This window comes from Haliotis rubra, unplaced genomic scaffold (assembly GCF_003918875.1).
Source record: "Haliotis rubra isolate DU_JTF1 unplaced genomic scaffold, ASM391887v1 Scf635, whole genome shotgun sequence".
In the NCBI taxonomy this organism is placed as follows: domain Eukaryota; kingdom Metazoa; phylum Mollusca; class Gastropoda; order Lepetellida; family Haliotidae; genus Haliotis; species Haliotis rubra.
The window spans coordinates 119,570-145,730 of record NW_025767341.1 but is presented as its reverse complement, the minus strand read 5'-3'; the positions used below and the strand labels follow the sequence as shown (position 1 = coordinate 145,730).

The window sequence follows — 26,161 nt, the reverse complement described above, 5'->3', positions numbered from 1 at the left end:
CCCAGGGAGTTGAGAATGACATGTGAGAACGCATTGTTCAGTTATAATGTTGCACCTCTATGAGTACACCGACATTGAGCAAACGGCACCCGACATGGAATTCGACGATGGAAAAAACAATTTATTATTATTAGATCTGCATAATGAATAGGTACTGGACTGTGGAGCCCCTTTAAATGTAATATTTATGTGTAGTGTTATGACGTTACCTATACAGCTTAGTTTGGTGTTGTCCACGAAGTATCCATCATGACACTGGCAGAAACCCGTGCTGTTATCACACTTGCCATGTGTACAGAGGCGTCCGCTGCATGGGTCTTTTTCTGTAATACAAGTTTCTGGATCTTATGAGCTCTGTGAAGGTAGCAGCTTGTAAACACTGAACATTAGTTCGCTTTAATATTCGTGTTAATATACGGTGTTATACATGTATCTCACAACATTATACACCGACGCTTTAGATGGATATGAACCAGTAAGGTGTTAGAGTCATACATAAACATACTTGTTTTACGTGTTTCATAAATGAGAAATTGAGGGAAATATCTGTATCCTTTATCCTATCGGGGATCCATTAATAGGTTTGTGACAACAGAAGAAAAGCCTAATACATCAGATAGCTTGCATGACACAGAAACATGATAGTATGTATTTGTCTCTAAATTCTCTGCGTCTGAACATTAAAGCACGTACTTCCCACCTTACTGGCAGTACATATGCCTGCATTTGTTATAAAGGTAGAAGCGCACATTCGAAGGACGATCGAACAACTCCTGGTAAATTATTAATCTACAACGGTTCTTGAAACAGAATATAATAAATACATTGATGCATATTTTGTAGCATTATCTGTGATCAGGATCTTTGTTCCAGGCAGTAATATGTGCTATGTACTAGACATGCGGCCGCAGTGTCATTACCTGCGTAAGACCAGAAAACTTCGGAGATCAAGATAGAAAGCTCTCGATGTAGTAGTAGACAAGTGTAGATTTGACCCTGGTTGTAATTTCGAACCGTTTCTTTAAAATGAGTGTGAAATCATGGCATTGCAGATTTAACCGTTGCAAGTTGACTCTGGAACCGTTCCTAATTTATTTTTGACTTATTTCACATTGACTGTTACAGTGATGGGGAAAGATGTACTTCTTTGTGAATATTATTCCGTGTTATGTACTACGATTGTGGTGAAATGATACCCATGATCGAGCAATCGGAATCAAGTAGTCCACAGTAGAGTAATGATGTATACTCACTTTCACATATCCCGGTAACGTTGTCGTATCCCCTCTCACAAACACAGGGGCCACTGGCGTTACATACAGCATGTATCCCACAGTCTATTGGGCATGGATCTTCGACGTCTAAAACCATTGATACAAACAGAATAGTTAGCCGTTTTGTTGAAGAGCTTCATGTGACTTATAACATACATTACTTGCCGAAAAACAGTTTAGAAGATGCAACAGTTCACCCCCTTCACCGCTGGCTGGGGCGGTGGGGTAGCCTAGTGGTTAAAGCGTTGGCTCGTCACGGCGAAGACCCGGGTTCGAATCCCCACATGGGTACATTGTGTGAAGCCCATTTCTGGTGTCCCCCGCCGTGATGTTGCTGGAATATAGCTTAAAGCGGCGTAAAACCAAACTCAGCCAGTCACCCCTGGCTAGTCTTATAATCCTGACCCACCAAACATTTGCCAGATTTCCCAGATCTTACCAGTTGTACAGTTAAAGCCGTCGCTGTTTAAGACGTAGCCAGGATGGCAGAGGCAGTTGAAGGAGCCTTCCACGTTCTCGCAATCTTGTACACAGTTGTCTGTCTTGAGTGTGCATTCGTCGATGTCTGAAATGCACATTAGAAAGTCCATGAATAATCGGTGCACAAATTCAAATTCAAAATATAATATTATCCCTATTATAATTAAGACATGGCCCATTTTGCTGTACAGAGTTGCGCCCCTTAGAAGACACCTATGATTGATAGTTCGAATCCACACTGATTATGTTTCAAGGTTCGTTTGTACCAGACACTTTCCCCTGGTTTCACCAAAGTGTTTGACCAAGGCTCCCATGACTTGGCTTTCCTCCACATGAAGCTGATACAACGTGATATCTCGATATACCAAAGTATGTAGCCATATCAAACGAAACTCGAGTTATGACGTGAGAAAATACTCGTTTCCATTATTAAAAGTGTACTGCAGTAATTCAGGTCACGTTTCGTCTAAACTGAAATAGTATACTTAGTAGCCAAGGTAACGCCTTTTGTGAATAGGTATAGGGTATGGACGTAACTGCGGGTATCCAGCCACGAGACCAGAGCATAAATCTATGTCAAACAAAACCCGAGTTATGACGGGTGAAAACGTTGTTTTCTAAATTACTTCAAGTGTCCAGGGTCTCGATTCACAAAGCGTTCGCAACGTTACGACCCATCGTAAACTCTATACTTTATCATCGGCCTACAAATGGCATAGTGCTAGGAACGTTTTGTGGATGGGGCCGCTGCACTGAATGATCAAACAACATATCCCCGTGTGTCTCATATGCGTGTTCACCTTGCAGTGGGGCAGTGGGTTAGTCTAGTGGTTAAAGCGTTGGCTCGTCACGCCGAAGACCCGGGTTCGAATCCCCACATGGGTACAATGAGTGAAGCCCATTTCTGGTGTTCCCCGTCGTGATATTGCTGGAATATTGCTCAAAAGTTGCAAACTAACTTATTACCTTTTCGACAAAAGTAAACCTCTCATATTTTTATATGCATTTATGTACAATCTATGTCATTTGTTAAGCGGACACGCATCTGCTTGAGGTTAACTCAGTCAGACTGGCAATGCGACTCTTGTCAATCATGTCCGACCTCGACCTTGAGGTCATGTTTATGCTCTTATCAGCTGGCACACTGACTGCTGTAAGTTTCTACATTTGGTTTGAGAATAGAGCATCAATGCCTCTATTTTGGCTTTTATTTCTGTACATATTTTTGGCTTTTATCTCTTGTGTTTTCTACCAAACACATGCAGCGCCTGCATGTTCACTACTTTACTTTCCTTTACATGTCTGTTCTGTACCACTTTATAGTTATGTTAAAGAAAAAATCTGTTCCCACTGTTTGAAAGTTGAACCAATATATCATTCACAACCAGCTTTTCCCTTTATATCCTGTATGAACTATCTTACTCTAAATCATGTTAACTTAAAAAATATATGTTTTTTTGCATCTGACTGTGGATACAATTAAGAAAATTAGAATGGTTTCAGCTAACTGTAGAGGCCTAGCTGACACTAATAAAAGGAAAGAAGTAATGAATCTATACAGGAAAAAATCATATTCAATCATTTGTTTGCAGGACATCCATGTGGCTAAAGAAGATGTAAATAAAATTAAAATGAATGGGGTTTGCAAAGTAAAATTGCACCCTTTAGATCTAACTCTAGAGGGGTGGCTATACTCTTTAATAATGACATTGATCTTACCATACACAGAACATTAGAGGATGAAAATGGTAATTATGTTATTGCTGATATAACTGTTGACGATAAAAGATTCACCCTTACAAATCTATATGGACCTAACAATGATGACCCAAATTTTTATCTAAAACTTTTCAACAATATTTGTAATTATAATGAATCCATTATTGTAGGGATTGGAATTTGGTCATTGATCCTTCAGTTGATTTGGAAAATTATAAAAATATCAACAATCCTCAGGCTAGAAATATTGTATTAGACAAAATTGAATCCCTTGATCTTATAGATATTTGGAGAGAACTGAATCCTGATTTAAGAAAGTATACCTGGTGGAGAAAAAAGCCTAGACAACAAGCAAGGTTGGACTTTTTCTTAATTTCACAAGACTTGGTTAATATTTCACTTGATTCTGATATCATACCTGGTTATAAAATAGATCATTCAGGCATTAGCTTTACTTTTTGAAAACACTATCAACCAAGAAAGAGGGAGGGGTTATTGGAAATTTAACACTTCCTTACTCTTACATCCTGAATATGCTGATTTAGTAAGATCAATCTTGAGGGATACAATTGAAGAATATTTAGATACTGAACATAATGGTGAAAATGTTGATGATTCGGATATTAAATTGAAGATTGATGATAGCTTATTCTTGGAAACTTTTCTGATGAAAGTAAGAGGAAAATCAATCTCTTTTCATCTTTTCTCAAAAGAAAACAATAAATAAGACCAGTGAATTGGAAATTAAAATCAAAGACTGTGAAGATGATATTAGAAAAGATTTCCAAAATATTAATGAATCCCTACTAGCTGACCTTACAAAATTAAAATTGGAACTACAACAAATTAAAGAAGAAGAGATAAGAGGAATTCAACTTAGAAACAGAATCTTATGGTATGAAGAAGCAGAAACAGCAACAAAATACTTCTGCCATTTAGAAAATAGAAATTATGTCAACAAAGCAATAAATAGAGTTATTACAGATAAGAATGAGGAAATTACTGACAGTAAATCAATATTAAATGAACTGAAAGAATTTTATAAAAAACTTTATTCTTCAGACAAGAATTATAAAAATGATGACCCCTGAGACAATGTAATAATTCCAATCTTGAGTGACCAATTTAGAGACAATTTGGAAAAAGAAATAGATATGAATGAAATATCATTTGCAGTAAAAAGTATGAAGAATAACAAAAGCCCTGGAATTGATGGATTTCCTATAGATTTCTTCAAGTATTTTTGGAAGGAACTCAAATATGGATTTTTAGATTTATCAATGATGTTTCAAGAAGAAATAAGATGTCTCTTACCATGAAGAGAGGAGTTATCACTTGTATACCTAAAGCTAATAAAGAAAGGGCCTTATTAAAGAACTGGAGACCAAATACTTTATTAAATGCTTTGTATAAAATAATTAGTGCATGTATCTCTAACCGGTTAAAAATCACCTTAGACTCTTTGATACATAATAACCAGACTGGATTCATACCGGGTAGAACTCTTAGTGAAAATACAAGGTTATTATATGATCTTATATTTGAAACAAAGAAAAGAGATATTCCTGGTCTGCTGATCTTAATTGACTTCGAAAAAGCTTTTGACACAGTTTCTAAAGAATTTATCAACTCTGTTTTACTAAAATTTGGTTTTGGGCCACAGATTATACGCTGGATTAATTTATTAACTTATGATACAACATCATGTGTTATTCAGAATGGACATCTCTCTGATTTCTTCCCTAATGGGCGGGGTTGCAGGCAAGGTGACCCAATATCGCCATATTTGTTTTGTTTTGTAGCTGAAATCCTTGGATGTATGATAAGACAAAATGATGATATAAAGGGTATTGTAATTGATGTTCAGGAATATAAATTAGGACAATATGCTGATGATACTGAATTATTTTTGGATGGTTCAGATGAAAGTTTGTATGCTGCTATTGATATCATTAATACTTTTTTACAATATGTCAGGGTTAAGAATAAATATCGATAAGACTAAAGCAATCTGGATAGGCTCAAATGCAGGTAGCAGAGATATGATTTGTGAAGATTTGAATATAGAATGGCAAAGAAAGGAATTTGAAGTTTTGGGTATTAAATTCACACCTGATTTGAATGACTTATGGGTAATCAACACAAAAAAAGACTCGAAGAAATTAATAGATTATTGGCAACATGGAGAAAAAGACATCTCACACTGATTGGCAAAATCACTGTAATTAAAACATTGGCTCTTTCAAAACTGGTTCACATTTTCAATTCTTTACCTAATCCACCTGATGAATTTATCACTTCCCTTGAGAGACTATTTTTCAGATTCATTTGGAACAACAAAAATGATAAAATTAAACGGAGCACTTTGAAAAAGGATTATACAGAAGGGGGTTTACGCATGATAGATATTAAAACCTTTGTTAATGCCATGAAATTATCCACACTCAGACTCTATTTGAGAAAAACAAATATGAGTAATCCATGCAAGTTTCCATTAAATGATATACTAAAATATGGAGCAAATTTTCAGAATATTGTTGAAATTGATAATCCTTTTTGGAAAGATGTTTTATTGGCATGGAAATTATACTGTAATAAGAATACCATAGAAGCAGACAACATTAAAGGAATTTTAGCACAACCTTTATGGCTGAATAATAATTTCAAAAACCCAAATCACTTTATCAGGCATTGGGCTAAAAATGGAATTTTAACAATTAAGGACCTTTGTAATGAAGATGGTTTTATGTCTCTTGAAGATCTGAAGTTCAAATTTGATATTAGAGGTACATATATGGATCTTCGATATGTTCTCTATATCATACCTGAATCATGGAAATTGACCATAAAACAATACAGAAATATATATAACAATGAATTGGATGATAACTTTCTTTATAAAGATTTTATGGATTCGAAAAAAGGTTCAAGATTATTTTATGATAAACTCTTATCTGACAATATTAAACCTCATATTTGCCTAAAATGGGAAAACTTATTTTACGATATTGATTTTGATTGGCGTATGATTTTTAATATTTGCAGAAGGAATGTGAAAGATGTAAAACTTTTAGACTTTCAATTTAAATTTTTGCACAGAATTATTTATACAAAAAAAGAACTTATGAAAATGAAACTGGTTGACAATGCAGTATGTAGCCTTTGTAATGTTGATAGTGAAACTTTATGTCACGTATATTGGGATTGTGTTGTAACCCAAACCTTCTTGAAGGAACTTGAAAACTGGATAATCCAAAATATACAGAAATTTGAAATAACAAAGACCTTGGTTTGGTTTGGAATTTTGGGTAATAAGCCATTACTAAATCATATAATTTTATCTGCTAAAAATTATATATATACTTGCACTTTGAAGAAAATAATTCCAAAAGTTAATAATTTTTTTAAAAATTTGAAAGACATTTATACGGTTGAAAATTCCATATCCAGAAGGAACAATAAATCTGATCAATTTTCAGACAAATCGTTTCCTTTATTCTCAATATTTAATTTCTGACGTAATCTTTAATGAAAGGGGAATAATTGTTACTGGAGTATATTCTCTCTATGCTATCAGTTGACCTAACATTTGTGCTGAACCCAATGAACTTTGATCATGTATTTATGCATTTATTGCTTTACTTTATATGCTTGTACCTTAATTATGGGAACAAATAAAAAGTGTACTGCAGTAATTCAGGTCACGTTTCGTCTAAACTGAAATAGTATACTTAGTAGCCAAGGTAACGCCTTTTGTGAATAGGTATAGGGTATGGACGTAACTGCGGGTATCCAGCCACGAGACCAGAGCATAAATCTATGTCAAACAAAACCCGAGTTATGACGGGTGAAAACGTTGTTTTCTAAATTACTTCAAGTGTCCAGGGTCTCGATTCACAAAGCGTTCGCAACGTTACGACCCATCGTAAACTCTATACTTTATCATCGGCCTACAAATGGCATAGTGCTAGGAACGTTTTGTGGATGGGGCCGCTGCACTGAATGATCAAACAACATATCCCCGTGTATCTCATATGCGTGTTCACCTTGCAGTGGGGCAGTGGGTTAGTCTAGTGGTTAAAGCGTTGGCTCGTCACGCCGAAGACCCGGGTTCGAATCCCCACATGGGTACAATGAGTGAAGCCCATTTCTGGTGTCCCCCGCCGTGATATTGCTGGAATATTGCTCAAAAGCGGCGTAAAACCAAACTCAGTCAGTCAGCCAGTCAGTCACCTTGCAGTCCTTTCACGTCACGTTTCGTCAAAACGGACATATCACACTTAGAGCCTTAGATAATGCTTTGTGTGAATAAGAATGGGGTACGGCTGTTACTGCAGGTATCCAGATTGTATTCACCATACCTTTACACTGTGTCCCGTTCCTAGAGAAACCTTTATCACAAACACACGTGTAGCTCCCTTCATTGTCATGGCAACTGGCATGTTCCTCACAGCTGTAATCTCCTGTGGTACATTCATCGATATCTGCCACAAATATAGAGTTAGGTGTTAAGCTTTCATCAAAGCTACATGTACTATAAATAGACAATGTCTGAAACTCAGCACAGTAAACTTAGAGCTAGCATACTAAAAACCTATAAGCCAAGTGTAGGACGAAACATTAGCTGAAAAGAATACTCTTGCAAGGTAAATTCCAAAACACTGATACCAAATGGTATAATGCAATAATGGTATCAACAGCAAGACATGGGATTGCAACTGTACTGCTGAGAATGCACATAAACTGGTCTCCTAACTGTTCTCCGCTCTAAGTTCCCAGTCAGAATGATTGGTTAACGAGTGGAGCACTTTGAAGCTGGACCCTGTATCACAAAGCAATCTGAGTGTAATGAGTCATTTACGATGTTTACAGTTTAAAATAAACTTCAGGCTGCGAGGGCTTGCTGAAACGTAAAAACTATCAGCCCCAGAACAAAATCTGTCGGCCTCGGGCCTTCGGGCCAGTGTCTATTTCCAGCACTGATATCAGTACACAGTAAGAGTTATAATGATACACTGGATGTTTCGCTTTTTAAGTTATGCTGAAAAATATATAACTGTTAAATACTAATAACAGAAAATAACAGTCCATTTCAAATATTTCTTGTCTGTACCGAATGATATATCTTTACTTACTTTGGCACGAACCGTTGGGATTCCTATAATACCCTTCCTTGCAGTCACAAATGAAGCTACCGATAGTGTTGACACATTGTTCGTAGTTGTCGGAACAAGGGGAGCTATCTCTCTGACATTCGTCTATGTCGTCGCTGCAGTCACTTCCAGTATAACCTTCCTCACAAATGCACCCTTTCTCTTGGTCGCATCGTTGAAGATGTTGACATTGGGCACAGCTCATTGAACAATTGGGACCGAACATCAAGGGATCCGTGCAAGCTGGAGGGTAACAGTGTACACGTATAGGAAGCCACTGAGTGATTCCCAAGGACTGAAAGACCTAACTTAACACGCTGTCTAAAACAATCCCGAAACCAGTAGCCGAAACAAACATTTTTTAATCAAACAGAAAATCAAAACTTTGAGACCCGTATTCAGCGCATTTCGATTCTTGATTGTTCCGTTTTTCTATGCCAGTTTAATTTGCCTGTCAACCTGCTTCTAGAAATCTTCAGTGACTGTAATGTACAATGCATTGTGAGACATGTTGGGAACAAGAAGCACTTTGAATGATCATGCAAAACATTCCCGCATACACATGAAAAACACTGACAAGGTAAAACCTAATGGCCTGTTAATGAGACATGACAGCAGAACTTACGTCTGTTTTCATTTGGGATTCCCGAAGTTAATGTCTAGAAATGAAGCTTTTTTCTGTTGTTCATGCTTTCTCAGAAGAATAAGTCAGTTTCTCTGAAAGGTACATGTGTGTGTAGATTATGTTGTACCTTTGCACGTGGTCTTGTCAACCTGAAGGGTGTATCCAGGAGCACAGGAACAGAGAAAGCCGCCGTCGATGTTGCTGCAGGTGTGATCGCAACGCTGTTTGGTGGAGCATTCGTCGATGTCTGACCAGAATATACAACCCACTATTTTAACATATTGACATTTTAAATAGTAGACCAGTAGGCCTTCTGCATTAAAATAGGGGCCCATGCAGGTTATGACAAGCGACTAAATTGGTCCATCCTCGATAGTATCCAGGGCATACGTTCCGATAAATCTCAACTATACTATCGGCACGTATACCTTGGAGATTATCGAGGATGCAATTGGTCGGGAGACGGGTTCGGTGATAAGGTTCAAAATATGTTGTCGTGCTGAAGTTGCCCGGATGGATCACTATTGCATCAATTACTGGATTGACTCTATTATCTACACACCGTTGTCATACAGATCACATACTGCTGAAAGTTAAGCAAGAAACACGCAGTATATGTCTGAGCTCATGTACGGAGTAGGATTTCTCTCCTGCAGACACTCCCACAAAGGTTTATCTATAATTTAGAATCAAACCAAGTCTGCGGTATTTTATATTTAAATTGGACAAAAGATTGCACTAATTGTAGTTTTCGATGCTGTTTAATCAGATATATATGGGTGAAGGTATCGAAGTCCATGTTTACATGTTGAATGGCATAAGAAAAGTAGTCTGACCTTGACATCTCGTCCCATTGACCAGTGTCAATCCTCGTGGACAATAACACCTGGCACCAAGTGAATCCTCCAAACAGTGGGAACAGTTCAGACCACTTTCAGCACACGTCTTCGAACCGGCTGCAATGACTGTCATAGGGAAGACATATATATACAGTGTAGTAGTAGTAGTAGTAGTAGTAGTAGTAGTAGTAGTAGTAGTAGTAGTAGTCGTCGTGGTGGTGGTGGTGGTGGTGGTGGTGTTGCTGTTGGTGTAGTAGTAGTAGTAGTAGTAGTAGTAGTAGTAGTAGTAGTAGTAGTGGTGGTGGTGGTGGTGGTGGTGGTGTTGTAGTAGTAGTAGTAGTAGTGGTGGTGGTGGTGGTGGTGTAGTAGTAGTAGTAGTAGTAGTAGTAGTAGTAGTGGTGGTGGTGGTGGTGGTGGTGGTGGTGGTGGTAGTGTAGTGGTGTAGTAGTAGTAGTAGTAGTAGTAGTGGTGTGGTGGTGGTGGTGGTGGTAGTGGTGGTGTAGTAGTAGTAGTAGTAGTAGTAGTGGTGGTGGTTGTGGTGGTAGTAGTAGTGGTGGTGGTGGTGTTGGTGGTGGTGGTAGTAGTAGTAGTAGTAGTAGTAGTAGTAGTAGTAGTAGTAGTAGTAGTAGTAGTAGTGGTGGTGGTGGTGGTGGTGGTGGTGCTATTGTTAGTGTTATAAAACACAATCAGACCAGAACCTATCATCGTTCATGAGTTTCTTGGGGTTACCTTTACATGTCCCGTTTACAGTCATGTTGTACCCCTCGTGACACGCGCACTGGAATCCCCCCAGGGTGTTGTTACACTTTTGGTCGCAGTTGTCAAGTCTCAAGTCACACTCATTGATGTCTGAAACACGTTGACGTGAATATGGTCATAGAATGGATAGCGTTATCGACATGACTAACCCATACACTTGCATACAATTGAAGTAAAATAAAAGCATGCAATTGACATTATCCGGCAGCATCTACATTCAGAAATCTCACAGCATCGATTGGATAAGTGGTTATCAGAAAACTATTGTCAAGCGTTCTACGTCTTTGAGAGATTACGTAAGCAACCGTGGCTGCAAATCACTACGCACTTTATGATGCAAAGGACGATTCACCCAGGCATTGTATTCCTACGCTGTGTGTCAAGTAACTTCAGTAACCTGTTTGAAGCGCTTTAAGGCGTGTGCTGAACAAGGGAGATAATTCTATGGAGAGTAAAGTCTCTGAAGTATCCGAATCATACGCATGACCACATACTTCAAATCTAGTTTTTAACATATTTTTTATTTTGCAATTATCATATATTATAAACACAAGAAAAGAACTATATGAACATACCTCGACATGCTTTACCATCGGAAGATAGAACGTAGCCCTTGTCGCATGTACAATAATAACTGCCGGGGGTGTTGTGACATGTTCCGTTGCAACCATGGTCATCATTATGGCATTCATCTATATCTGAAGAAACGATAATACGTACGTTAAGCAGCTTCAAGGTAATTGATTTATGGAGTTCCTTACTTTTAAAGATCTAAATATCTAACTAAAATATTTCATGTCCATTTTAAACTGGATATACTGACGTTACTGTATCTCCTTAAAGTAAATAGGGTAAACTACGGTTATAACGAACTCGAGGGGGAAACCAATACTTATTGTTCGTTATAACCGAAGTTCGTTATAAGCATATATACAGCATGCGACCCCGACCAAACTTCTAGTTTGATATAACCGTCAGTTACAAATGTAGTTGACTGTATCATTCATTCTGTTGAATGGAACATCGTGGATAGAAATTTCACCTGAGAGACAAATTCAGCCTGATTAAAAGGTAGGAGGCGCAATAACAACTTGACTGACCGTCATGTAAACCGTCTTTTATCCAATATCAAGCATCGATTTAAGACAATTTGTTGCTTTCGAAAATATATTTATTTGCCATTCCATCAATACGATTTTGCAGTAAACGGACTTAAGTCCAGACTGGCGTATAAAGCCACACGCTTACAATGCATGAGGGAATCCTGCAATCTCGAACGCGATGTGCACACACGTGAATGGTATGTCACATAATGTTTGCCTGAAAGGCTCTCACTGTGATATGACTGTTGTAGAAAATGAATACCATGTTCTCTTTACTTGTAATAGATATTCTCTTCTCCGTAACGAATACATCTTGACCATCCAAAAATAGTGTAAAGCTAGATTAACATTACAAAAAATATTAAACACACCTGATGTGAATATACTACGTTTAACATCTATATATTTGCTAAAAATATTTGACTAAAGATCTTAATACAATTTTGGTCATGTGACAACTTTTGTATACCTTACAATACAATTGTACTATGGGCCATGTGGCCTAAAATACGGAATAAACTTGATTGAAAGGCTTCCAGTGTTTGAAATTAACGTCGGTCCTTAGACCCGAAGCCGACTAAAAACCACTCGGACTCACAGCTTTTGTTTTCTGCAGGCCGACAGCTTTTTCATCCTCAATAATTAAGAGTATTATTTTTCAGAAAATATCATTCGGCAATTTCTAGTTTACATTTCTAAATTAAACTCTTTAACCCAGTTTGTTAGTTGTTACAATTTTTGTTTGCTGGGAAATACTTATTTTGTAATATATAATATAAGGCCTACACATTCTGATCAAGACCCACAACTTTTTATGGTTCTGGGTCCTTTGGGCCTTCACTTTTTCAGGGTTACGGGCAAACGCTGACTAGGCTTCTCCTTTTGTGCGGCTGTCGACTATTTTAACAACACTAACCTGTGCATTTTCCGTCTGATAAACTGAATCCCTCGCGACATGTACAGTTGTTCGGGCGACCCAGTCTCTGCTGCTCCGCTGGGGAGAGGTCTGTGCAGTTGGTACCCGTGGGGCATGGGTTGGGTTGGCAACCATTGAAGTCAATGTCGCATGTAGACCCTGAATGTTTGTTTATGAATCATTATTACTGCATTCAAAGCCTTTCGTGCAGACTCGTGAAGATCCGGGTTAGAATTGGTCTTCAACTCATGTTTGTCGTAAGACGGCATTGGGTGGTCAGGCTCGCTGACTTGGTTGACACATGTCATCGTGTCCCAATTGCGCAGATCGATGCTCATGATGGAGGTCACTGGTTTGTCTGGTCCAGTCTCGATTATTTACAGACCGCCTCCATTTAGCTGGATTATTGCTTAGTGCGGCGTTAAACAACATCCAACCAACATTTCGTGCATACTTGTTATATGAATAGTGGGTAACCATTTGTCTACAACATCGTTCGGTTACGTAGAATATTAAAGTATTAATCTATATGGATATATTTGTTCTGACGGTATACAGTCATGGTTAAGTTTGAAATAACGTCATATCACTGTAAAACAATGATTTTAAAAAAAAAATACAATGTCATTCATAAAATATATTCTACAGACCCAACCATCCAGATGGGCACTCGCAGTTCAGTGGAAGGAAATTCTGGTTGGGCGACGTAAGGAAGTAACAATTGCCGTTGTTGCTGCAGTTGGGGCAGAGTACAATCCGAACTTGCAGAGTTGGCGACGACCCACCGGCACTGTCTACGGCGTGAAAACTAAACATGGAGGAAGACACTATTAGAATTTACACTTATCAGAGGGGTACACAGAGTCCGCAGTCTAGACTACCAGTTGTCCGACTTCCATTTTGTGAAAGTGGCGCTGGCTGAGCTGGTTAGGCGGCTGACTTTGCGTGCTCGCCATTTGGCGCCTGAATCTGAGGGCGTGGGTTCGAATCCCGGATAGGACTCAACCCCAAAAAGTAATAGAATTTGTACTTTACTAAGAAAGTGTAATCCCAAATATAACATATGTCGTCTGGAATAATGTAGAATACATGTTATGGTTGATCTAGAGAAGCCTGATCTGGTTATAGCAGATCTTGATCTGGTTATAGCAGATCTTGATCTGGTTATAGCAGATCTTGATCTGGTTATAGCGGATCCTGGTGGACACGATAATGTCACCGCTTACTCGACTGTTGTTCTCGGTATGTTGAAATATGGTGACAAATTATTAATGACTCATACGCGGTATGAATGTGTACAGTAACTACGGTTATATCGAACTCAAGTGACCACTTGCTTCAGTTCGTTATAACCGAAGTCCCCGCCGTGATGTTGCTGGAATATTGCTAAAAGTGGCGTAAAACCAAACTCAGTCAGTCAGTCAGTATAACCGAAGTTATAAGAGTGTAATATACATGAAGTGAGCGGGAAAAATGGAAACAATAATTTCGTCATATTTGTCAGTTCGTTATAAAAGTGTTCGTTACAAGCGTAGTTTATTGTATGTTGTTTTAAAACCGATCACCGCTTACTCATAATATTTGGGGCGGTGGGGTAACCAAATGCAAACCGAAACATGAGTCTCATTAACCGATTCAGACAATGACCTACTTTTCAGCCGATCCGAATTTTCCCGTGTGAAAGTGAAAAGAGACACACAAACAACCATGGTTACACTGAATTCCAATTCCTTATTTCATAAGCAAATGGTAGTTACAAATGAATTTTAATTTTAAACTTTAATACCATCGTATTTCTAAATTTTATGGCGAGGTGTAGGCAGCATGACCTTAACTAAACGTCACAGACTGCCCCTGTTTGATGAGGTCGTAGAATGATTCACAATTCATCTGGCTCACTGGTTACACCTGTTATGTGTTCTTTGCGCTTATTCAGTGAATTTGGTAACGCAAAGTGTGATTGATATAATATCAAGTCCGTACCAGACTACCAAATTTTTCTAGCGGCAGAGCCTCATTTTGAGATTTTCACGTTTTCCAGATTTTCGTTTGTCAGAGCACGCTGCACGACATAGCACGCTGCAAAACGTGTTTGCAAGGATAAGATGGAGCGTAGTGTTGCACTATACAAGTGCTTAGATGTATCAAAAAATACTGATAAATATTTAGGTATCCAGTTGAATGAATTTGTTTCAAAATTCTGGACTGGTTATTGTATTAACTTGCGCAATAGGACGGAACTCAGCCAGCAGGAAACGAGACTGTTGTGTAATCAATGTTTTGACTTGTTAAAGCGCCCGCTCGTGCCGCTGAAGACCCAGGTTCAATTACCCACATGGGTATAATGTGTGAAGCGCTTTGAGCATATCCCTGTGACGTTGAAAGGCGCTATATAAATGGCCTATTATTATTATTATAATGTGTGAAGCCCATTTGTGGTGTCCCCCGCCGTGATATTGCTGGAATATTGCTAAAAGTGGCGTTAAACCACACGCACTCACTTACTCATAATCATAATTAGGTTGGATAATATTGGTATGTACTAACGAAGAAACGTAAGATAACACCAGTTATAATCAATCTACCTGATGTTGAAGGGTGTTACACCATCGGGAGTGAAAACATATTGAAGGCTGGTGTTAGTTTTGCTCATGTTCTGGTGTTCATAGGATCCGGACATGATCAGGGTGACGTTCTGGTCAATGTCGTCGTCGAGAGCTGTGGCGGTGACAGTGACACTTTTACCAACAGTGGCGTTCACCTGCACGTCGCTGATCACTCGAGGGACATGGTTTTCTGAAATACATAGAGGAACGAAATGTGCAACATCGATATCTTGGATATATAAAAATATTCAGAGTTGAGGATCTGTTACTATGTGAATGGCAGCAATCACACTATACTAATATCTTAGACTAACGACTCACTGCCGTTAAACAAAGATATGTTGAAATTTAATCCGACCAATCAGGGCGTCGTTTACAAAATCGGGAAAGGGACAGTCGGAATGTCTCTTTCCAGTCTCGCACCTCGAAAAGGAAAGCACCGGATATTCTGAACGACTAATACAGTCTGTGCGTCTGATTCTGTCACAACTATAGTCTCAGCTTCCAGATGGAAGAGCCTTTACCTAGCCCCTGTAATTTCAACACAATCTCAGCCATCTATATATTAGGCATAGCAAGTTATATTTCCAAATTTGTAATATTTTTTCAAATGACGTCTGGAAAGAGAGTTTCCATTTTGAAGTGTTGAAAGATCGAGAAAATTTTGTGCTCAGCGAATTTTTTGTTGTTGTTAAAAATGTCATATGCCGGTCAAAGTTCGCAAAGGGTCTTTCTGAAGGAACCTGGTGTCCTCGGTTCTTTGTGTAGAGTTAACATCTTATTGTTATGGAAACAGAACAGCCCGTTTGAATGACAGTCAAGTACCGCTGTGTCGAAGTTAAAGGGACTTTTGAAAATACTTCGACCTCTCTGAGGTTCGATAACAAAATAAAGCTTAACTAAAACTAAGCTTTTTCTGGAGACCCATTGGTGTTTGACTTAGCGAGCGTCCTTCAATATGTTCAAATATCGACCGTACATACACTTGGAGCAGACATTATGAAAGTGCCCTAAGGAAAACGGGAATCACAACAGATCAGATGACATCGTTTCAAACAAATGTTTTGAAGTTCGGCGTGTCAATCGTCAGAAAGTTACACTCTGCTCGCCCCTGGACCCGATGACTGACCAGCCCTTAATTATGTTCAAATATTAATTTTTGTATTTGAAAATTAATAGAACTGTCAGTTCCACCCTACCCACTCTTACCCATAGCGTTATAGTTACAATTTGGCAAACCACTTTCTTTGGTTCCCTAATATTTTCGTGCAACCGATTATCTCACCGCTCCCAGTCAATGGCGAGTTAACACAACGGGTAAATGATATATTACAAAACCTGTGTATATCCTCTTCTCAGCTGCTGTTTTTTTCACGTATTTGGTGTTGTTGGATATGGTGGCGTCTCCAGTGACCACGTAGTCATAGATACACTCCAAGTCGTCGCGTCCACAAGCAATCTCGGCCTCGTGTGTTGTATTCATTGTGTCAAGGAACAGGGGAAGAAATTCCGGATGCTGATAGAAGGAAGAGGCCCGCCCTGGGTTGTACTTGAACACATTTGTCCTGTTGATACTCGGCAGAACTGTGCGCCCTGAAGAAGAGCTTGAATTTGTAGTATAGGGCCTGTAAGGCGCCTCTTCCGGTCTTAAGCTGGTACCAGCTTTCTGGTGACAAGCTGTATGCAAGAACCAGTTCTGGTTCCAAATTGCGCCACCGACAAATATGACTTTACTAGACCGGACCAAGTGTACAACAATGCTTGGCTGTCACAACTGTTGACAGTCGTAATAGTTGGCTAATATGGGACACGGTTAAATATTATTCCATGAGACAACCATGAGACCATTCGAAAAGGTCTGAAACGTTGTTTGTCACCGGAAGTACTAAACAACGTAGGCGTCGCGAAGTGCCGTGACCTACTTACGGGCCCCATTTAGTTCGTATGAGAAAGGCTCTAAATGTCGTGAACATTTACCGTTTTTGTAAAACCCCGTAGTTTAAATATATCTTTCTGTGTGGTTGTAGAGTATGTCTGTGTGATTGTAGAGTGAGACTGTGATTGTTTAGGGTTATTGTGTGATTGTACAGTGTGACTGCCTGATTGTAAAGTGTGACTGCCTGATTGAGTTGAGTTGAGTTGAGTATAGTGACGAGATCAAGTCTGAATTCATATGATTGTGTAGTGTGACTGTGTATTGTATAGTGTGACTGTGTGGTTGTATGTGGTGACTGTGACTGTACAGGATGACAGTGTGATTGTAATTGTGTCTTCAATAATTATCAGATGATATATTCCTGCGTGACACAGGTGCATACAGTGCACATACACTTTGCATTAACTTCAAAACCTGTTTGGGCCAATACGTTCGTTGCTGCTTAACCAAACCTTAACATTCAAGAAAAGATAATGGCATGTAGAAAGTCAGTAGAACGATAATAATGCTCGAACACTGCTAATTGGCCTTTGTTGTAAGCGACTCGAATGTGTATACACCGAAAGTAATATTTAGCCTCATAATCTATCGCTTAGAGCATGCACATTAAGGGTAGATAATTCTTGTACTAGATCCAATACAGCTAACTATGGGTGAGATTTAAAGGCTTTCTGAAAAAAAACCAATCAGAAACATTTGTCACCGTAAGTAATATATTCACTTACATTTTTCTCCAAACTTATGAAATATGGCTTCATCGTGCATCGTATGGCTCAGAGTAGTGCCATTTGGTAGAGTAAAGTCATCGGTCAAGTCGCCATTGAAATTTCCCAGCAGTCCACTGATCGTAAAATCCGAGTTATTCCGCCAATCAGAGGGCACGGTGAGGGCAACGTCTAGCATCTGTACGTTGTGAGTGATGTTGACACTTACACCTGGAACAAGCAGATGTCAGTTAGCCATTGTGTTTCTTTCAGTCTTCCAGTCCAGTGGTTCACCCATTGACTACATCTGACCAGCCACAGTGATAGCATTACCTTCCTGCAGAACACACTCTAGCTTCGCACGTCGACAAACAGGAGATACCCCGATACAATTATCTCTCTTGAGATCATCACTTGACCTAGTGAATCTACCATTTCTTACAACTGATATTGAATAGTTTCATCATTTAGAGAAAATGTGTTTTTAAATCCAGAAATTAGTGGCACATAGCGGTGCAGTTAGAGAAACCTTGGCTACAAAGTAAACGGGACATAAACGGTTCGTATGCTATACCTATTAAGTCCTTATACCAGTTACTTACACTGCTCTGGAATGATGAATCATGTAAACGCACCACATACTAGTATAAAAACTATGACTAACGAACACCTTATCCAACTTCTACCCTACTAGATAGTATACTCTACTAGATAGTATTCTCTACTGGATAGTATATATATACTCTGATTAGTTGATGCTCATTACATTGGCGTTGAAGGAGAATTTACTAAATTAAAATGAAATTATAGAAATATTTATCATGTGATTGTTGTCACTTTAATAGCATATATTAAACAAGAGTGATCCTGGGACAGTAAGGCAGGTTAAGTTCATCATCAGCGCAGGGTCTTTTCCCCTCCCAAACAACACGACCCTTGAAGATCAGGGTTAGAATTGATCTTCAGTAACCCATGCTTGTACTAAGAGGCGACTAATGGGATCGGGTGGTCAGGCTCGCTGACTCGGTTGACACATGTCATCCCATCCCATTGCGTAGATCGATGCTCATGCTGTTGATCACTGGATTGTCTGGTCCAGACTCGATTATATACAGACTGGAATATTGCTGAGTGCGGCGTTAAACAACAAACAAAGCAAACAACCCTAACGACGCAGCCCAGACAACGAACGTGACTTCTCTGCAGCCTTCTGCATTAGCAAGAGTGTCAGAAGGGTCGTGTTCCTGCAGCACACCAAGAACCAGTCTCGCTACTGGGAGGTACCAAACATGAGGCACCGAGAGGAATGGGAAGTATTACTTCGTACTTTAGACATTTTGTAGTCGAGGTCCACACATTGTCACGTTTTTCTAAATTTTGCCAGTCACATCGGTGTCAAAAGGGACTAAACATTCGATTATATGAATTGTTTCACTAAATTTATCAAAAGGACAAAGTCAAGTTGGTTGGCTTGGATACTTCTGAGTCTGTATTCCAGCGCATTCAGACAATGTCAATGAATCAAGAATGATATCGCTGTTTCACCTAATATAGAGGTCTATTCATAAACGCTACTAAACAGGAAAACTTGTAAGTGACTCATTTAAGAGTTGTTTACTTCATAATTACCTGAAGGTAACGTGGCGATGATGACGAGACCATCTGTCCAAATGGATGAGGAGTTTGTTATACTCATGAAATTTCCTTTAATGTCAGCGCTGATATCATTACCATTGTTGTAAAAAAGCAGATCTGAAAGTGAAGTGATACAGAAGAATAAACAAATGTGTGACTGAGTGAGTATGGTTTTACGCCGCCTTTAGCAATATTCCAGCAATATCAGATACCAGAAATGCTTCACACATTGTACCCATGTGAGGAATCGACCCCGGGTCGTCGGTGCTACGAGCGAATGCTTTAACCACTAGGCTACCCCACCGCCCTTGGATAAACTAATGACTACTGAGGATATTAAGCACATAAGGTCACTGTTTAACCTTATGAAAAGCCTGTAGAGAGTCAAACGTGATAAATAATTGGGTGAAAATATTTGAGTGGAATTTGTAGTGTACTGCTACCTTTCTTGTCCTGAGAAAGCTCGGCTTGAATAGAAGATCCTGCCAAGTAGTCCTGCACGACGACTGCGGTGAATATTGTGGCGTTGTTGTTGGTGGAGGTGGACACAGATGCAGTCCGGGCCTGGATCTCGAACACGAGGTGCTTGTGCTGATCCTCTACTTGGAAGAGAACGTACTCGCCCAATCCATTGAATGTGTAGTTCAATCCGTCCATGGTCTGCAGGTGGGGGTCGCCGTAGTACGTGGCTGTAACACGGTGGTAGTGGATAGACGAGGTTGGGTACAGAAGGTGGTCGAGTGTGTGTGAAGTGATTACTTGGATAGACGAGAATGGGTACGGTTGGTGGTCGAGTGTTTTTGAAGTGAGTACTTGGATAGACGAGAATGGGTACGGTTGGTGGTCGAGTGTTTTTGAAGTGAGTACTTGGATAGACGAGAATGGGTACGGTTGGCGGTCGAGTGTTTTTGAAGTGAGTACGTGGATAGACGAGAATGGGTACGGTTGGTGGTCGAGTGTTTTTGAAGTGAGTACTTGGATAGACGAGAATGGGTACGGTTGGTGGTCGAGTGTGTGTGAAGTGAGTACTTGGATAGACGAGGTGGGTACGGTTGGTGGTCGAGTGTGTGTGAAGTGAGGACTTGGATAGACGAGGTTGGGTACGGTTGGTGGTCGAGTGTGTGTGAAGTGAGGACTTGGATAGACGAGGGTGGGTACGGTTGGTGGTCGAGTGTGTGTGAAGTGAGGACTTGGATAGACGAGGGTGGGCACGGTTGGTGGTCGAGTGTGTGTGAAGTGAGGACTTGGATAGACGAGGTTGGGTACGGTTGGTGGTAGAGTGTGTGTGAAGTGAGGACTTGGATAGACGAGGTTGGGTACGGTTGGTGGTCGAGTGTGTGTGAAGTGAGGACTTGGATAGACGAGGATGGGTACGGTTGGGTGGTCGAGTTGGTGGTTGGATAGACGAGAGTTGGGTACGGTTGGTGGTCGAAGTGTGTGTTGAGGACTTGGTAGAGTGTGTTGGTGGTCGAGTGTGTGTGAAGTGAGGACTTGGATAGACGAGGTTGGGTACGGTTGGTGGTCGAGTGTGTGTGAAGTGAGTACTTGGATAGACGAGAATGGGTACGGTTGGTGGTCGAGTGTTTTTGAAGTGAGTACTTGGATAGACGAGAATGGGTACGGTTGGCGGTCGAGTGTTTTTGAAGTGAGTACTTGGATAGACGAGAATGGGTACGGTTGGTGGTCGAGTGTTTTTGAAGTGAGTACTTGGATAGACGAGAATGGGTACGGTTGGTGGTCGAGTGTTTTTGAAGTGAGTACTTGGATAGACGAGAATGGGTACGGTTGGTGGTCGAGTGTTTTTGAAGTGAGTACTTGGATAGACGAGAATGGGTACGGTTGGTGGTCGAAGTGAGTACTTGGATAGACGAGAATGGGTACGGTTGGCGTCGAGTGTTTTGAAGTGAGTACTTGGATAGACGAGAATGGGTACGGTTGGTGGTCGAGTGTTTTGAAGTGAGTACTTGGATAGTCGAGAATGGGTACGTTTCGAGTGTTTTTGAAGTGAGTACTTGGATGAGAGAATACGTCGAGGTGGTCGAGTGTTTTTGAAGTGAGTACTTGGATAGACGAGAATGGGTACGGTTGGCGGTCGAGTGTTTTTGAAGTGAGTACTTGGATAGACGAGAATGGGTACGGTTGGTGGTCGAGTGTTTTTGAAGTGAGTACTTGGATAGACGAGAATGGGTACGGTTGGTGGTCGAGTGTTTTTGAAGTGAGTACTTGGATAGACGAGAATGGGTACGGTTGGCGGTCGAGTGTTTTGAAGTGAGTTGGCGGTTGGTCGAGTGTTTTTGAGTACTTGGATAGTCGAGTACGTGGATCGAGAAGTGAGTACGTGGATAGACGAGAATGGGTACGTTGGTGGTCGAGTGTTTTTGAAATGAGTGACTGAGTGAAAGAAAGATGACAGTGCGAGTTGGCGGTAGAGTGAGTTGAGAGGGTTGTGTGCTGACGAATAACATTGATATAGTGGGTGGACAAAGGGGTAACTGGTAGAGTGATGGCGTTTCATTCACAGCCATAGTTCGCTGCAAGAACCTTTCTAGATCATCTTCAAACAGAGGTAGATTATCACATTTTGAGTCTTGAGCCTTGTTGACATCATGTAATCTCCACAACAAAACACTAAAATCTTTATCATTACGCAGTTTCATCAATTGACGATCAGAACGTATCAACCATCTTAGAATGTGGTAGCTTGCCCACATCGGACGACGGGGAAGGTGAATAAGTGGCTGAAATTGACAAGGGAATGAGATTGTGGTTGTCAAACAGAGAATATACGCGTGAGTAATACTGTCTGGGTGTGGGTCCATGAAAAGTCAGAGAAAAGTCATACCTAGTGTAGGAGTTTGATAAAGATGGCAGTCATCTGGAGGTCGGAGTTCTGTGAGGTACAGGCCACAGAGGTCAGACAAGTCACAGCACACGGTGCGTGGCTCCACGTCCTCCCGCAAGAATGCTGCGGGCTGCAGGAAGGGGGAGTGCCGCACGAAGTGACCCCCTGACGGGTACTGAACTTCCAGCGATCCATAAGAGTTGTAGCAACATCGCTAAATAACCCAACATATGAACAGGAGGCATATATGTAAAACATCAGTGCAAGAAATATCCAGTCTTGACTATCCTCCTATCCTCAGAACATATTCCGCATTGTGTAAAGGGTAAAAATAGATGTGAAAATTATTTGAATGGACCACATACATTTAGTGGTGGCACCGGGTGTCCAAGAAATGGGTGAGCAAGTCCTGCCTTAAGTAAACCGAGTTACTCTGGCTAGTAGGATGAGTTGCGTGGGTTTAACTTGTATCAACATTTCACTGATATAACGACGTGGATTTAAGGTTGCTTCGTATGTAAGTGTCTCTTGCTGACAAATCCAGATTAGATTTATAAACAGTAAAGGGAATCAAGTTTAACGAATTGTGACCTTCTTGACCAGTCTGCCATTTGTTCCCCGGAGGTTATTACAGGAATGTGTTTTAGAATGATATCAGGTATTTCGTTTGTTATTTGTGCACCGCTATATGACGGCGGTCTGTAAACAATCGAGTCAACCAAACAATCCAGTGATTGACATCATGAGCATCGATCTATAGGATATGATGACAAGTCAGCCACGTCAGCGAACCTAACCACCCGATCCCGATTGCGTTTGTCGCCTCTTACGACAAACGTCTGATGCTGAAGATCGGTTCTAGACCGGATCTCTACCACATGATGTCATTCTTAAATGCTGTCATCGAAAAGACTGTTCTTATCCCTCAAAACCATTAACTGTTACATTAATATTTATCTTGCCTCACACATAAATGTCGTTCTCTGATTGGCTAACGCTCTTCTATTACTTTCAATGTACCCCGCTTACAAGCGAAAAACATTTTCTATGTACCCCGCTGGGAATGCCGAACTCATTTGGTACTTCGTAGTAGTAATTCTTTATCTCGAATACCATTGATTCACGTATGATGTACGGAAATTACCGATGTTTTGCGAATGCAAATCGATGGAAGGGAGATAACTCTAAATTTGGTTTTCTTGTCGTCTTGTCGTCTGGTACTTCACACTATGATCGGTTTCCCATGCTTCGAACAGTTCAAAATTACCATTGAGGTATTCGGTAAGATAAATACGTTGTTCACTGGTCCCTTGGGGCCCATGGGTTGATGTACCCCCTCGAAACCAGTGAACAACTTATAATATTAAAAATTCAGTAATGTGTCCACTGGACTGGGACAAGTCAATACAGATCCAAACTGAAACCGGTTTCAGAAAACAGTGGCGTACCTACATGTACGCAAAGTGACAATTACCAACACAAGCTGGTTTCATGTGCCTTTCGCAGCATTCAATCGAGCCGTCCGTTAGAGTTACTGCCCCTTATGGAAGGGAAGCTACTATAAGACAGGGGTTTGAAATACACGGTCATATGCACAGGTAACAATTCGGACATATCCGGTCAAATTCAAATGCATTAAATTTGGCAAAAGACTCCGCATAGCTCTACCACGTCCCCAATGGAAACAGATTCCACTCGCTAAATTCATTGATATTTGAATTTCCAGAGTTACCCAAACGTCTTAGTTACAGCCTAGTGAGACACTGATTTTGAGTATTTCAGAAACAAAGATACTAACAATCATTACAGTTGTTTATCCACAGTCCCTACAGTCAATTCTAATTCGATGACCTATCAAGTCAAAACATTGATTACACAACAGTCTCGTTTCCTGCTGACTGGGTTCCGGCTATTGCGCAACTTAGTACAATAACCAGTCCAGAATTTTGAGCCCAACTCATTTAACTGGATATATAAATATTAATCAGTATTATTTGATACATCTAAGCACTTGTATATTGCAACACTACGCTCCTTCTAATCCTCGCAAACACGTCGTGCAGCGTGCTCTGTCGTACAGCGTGCTCTGACAAACGGAAATCTGGAAATCGTGGAAATCTCAAAACGAGGTTCTGCCGCTAGAAACGTTTGGCGGTCTGGTACGGACTTGACATTATATCAGTCACATTTGACTTATATTAATAAGCGCAAAGGACACATAACAGGTGTAACCAATGAGCCAGATGAATTGTGAATCATTGTACGACCTCTTCAGGGGCAGTCTGTGACGTCTTAGTTAACGACATGCTGCCTAAACATGTACATTAAATATAGAATTGTTTAAAACTTTAGAATTAAAATCAATTTGTAAATACCGTTTTCTTATGACACAAGAAAGTGGAATTCAGTGTAGCCTTAGTTGTTTCTAGTGTCTCTTTTCACTTTCATACGAGAAAATTCGGATCGGCTGAAAAGTAGGTTATCGCCTGAATTGGTCAATTAGACTAATGTTTCGGTTTGTGACGCCATGTATGTAACCACTAAACGTAGTATACACTTGACCTTTCATATTTACATAGCTATCCGCATCCGTTTACATCTGTATCCTGCCGAGAAAACGTCTCATTATGTGAGATATTATCATTCTTTCCATGCAGCTGACCGCAGATCCGAGCTAGAGTTGATCTTCAGTAACCCATGCTTGTCTTAAAAGGCGACTAACAGGATCGGGTGGTCAGGCTCACTGACTTGGGTGACACATGTCATCGTATCCCAGCTGTGTACATCGATGCTCATGTTGTTGATCACTGGATTGTCTGGTCCAGACTCGATTATTTACAGACCGCCGCCATATAGCTGGAATATTGCTGAGGGTGGCGTAAACCTAAACTCATCTTTCGCTCCATGCAACTTGAAGGTTATATACCATATTTGGGATTACACTTTCTCAGTAGATTACAGATTCTAGTACTGTTTGCCACTTGAAGAAGGATGTGGATATGAATAAGAACGAATCTTGGTAATCCCTTGGGCCAGAAACACACGCTAAATATCACATTGTTACTACGTCCCATATCCACCGTTTAAAGACAAGAAGGAACGGAGATCCTTACCCTTGTAGCCGTAGTGTGGAAGCCTGGCCTCGGGAGGGTGGCATAGAAACAACCATCCCTGTACACAGAGAACCTTCGGTCCAGCTGCAGCTGTGAGTAGCTGCATGGGCAGCTGTAGGCTTGGTCAAGTTCCTGTTGTATAGCCCCCAGATCCGCCTCCTCCTTTTGGTACCATCTCACGCACTCCAGGGCGGGGTTCCTCGCCTTCCGCTGGCAGTGCCCCAGCTTGTAGTACCATGCACCGGTGGTGTTCCCCATGTTGCCTACAACAGTCGTAAGTGCGTGAATTATTTGACTCACAACAGAATAATGTCCCTGTTATAAAACACACACACACACCACACCACACACGTGTGAGTGTGAGTGTGAGTGTGAGTGAGAGAGAGAGAGAGAGAGAGAGAGTGTGTGTGTGTGTGTGTGTGTGTGTGTGAGTGTGTGTGTGTGTGTGTGTGTGTGT

The 26,161-nt window shown here is 40.4% G+C and overlaps 1 protein-coding gene and 1 long non-coding RNA gene across 2 annotated transcripts in view; one reads left to right on the top strand and one right to left on the bottom strand.

Annotated features, from left to right (window-relative positions):
- The window catches only part of LOC124256677 (mucin-like protein), a 42,313-nt gene that overhangs the window by 13,493 nt on the left and 2,659 nt on the right, over nucleotides 1-26,161 (bottom strand). Inside the window, exons 3-20 of the mRNA XM_046690649.1 lie at nucleotides 25,705-25,967; nucleotides 22,592-22,805; nucleotides 20,193-20,438; nucleotides 19,744-19,866; nucleotides 18,136-18,345; nucleotides 16,813-17,067; nucleotides 15,454-15,664; nucleotides 13,519-13,676; nucleotides 12,869-13,027; nucleotides 11,425-11,547; nucleotides 10,820-10,939; nucleotides 10,088-10,216; nucleotides 9,379-9,498; nucleotides 8,609-8,869; nucleotides 7,835-7,957; nucleotides 1,714-1,839; nucleotides 1,254-1,361; nucleotides 210-323 (exon numbers count right to left, since the gene is read on the bottom strand). Coding sequence (XP_046546605.1) covers nucleotides 210-323; nucleotides 1,254-1,361; nucleotides 1,714-1,839; nucleotides 7,835-7,957; nucleotides 8,609-8,869; nucleotides 9,379-9,498; nucleotides 10,088-10,216; nucleotides 10,820-10,939; nucleotides 11,425-11,547; nucleotides 12,869-13,027; nucleotides 13,519-13,676; nucleotides 15,454-15,664; nucleotides 16,813-17,067; nucleotides 18,136-18,345; nucleotides 19,744-19,866; nucleotides 20,193-20,438; nucleotides 22,592-22,805; nucleotides 25,705-25,967 — 3,063 coding nt within the window. The remainder of the gene's footprint in view (nucleotides 1-209; nucleotides 324-1,253; nucleotides 1,362-1,713; nucleotides 1,840-7,834; nucleotides 7,958-8,608; nucleotides 8,870-9,378; nucleotides 9,499-10,087; nucleotides 10,217-10,819; nucleotides 10,940-11,424; nucleotides 11,548-12,868; nucleotides 13,028-13,518; nucleotides 13,677-15,453; nucleotides 15,665-16,812; nucleotides 17,068-18,135; nucleotides 18,346-19,743; nucleotides 19,867-20,192; nucleotides 20,439-22,591; nucleotides 22,806-25,704; nucleotides 25,968-26,161) is intronic.
- On the top strand, nucleotides 7,964-25,068 carry LOC124256684. The gene is made up of 3 exons (XR_006893037.1): nucleotides 7,964-7,973; nucleotides 21,773-21,777; nucleotides 24,926-25,068. It is a non-coding gene; the product is annotated as an uncharacterized LOC124256684 (long non-coding RNA).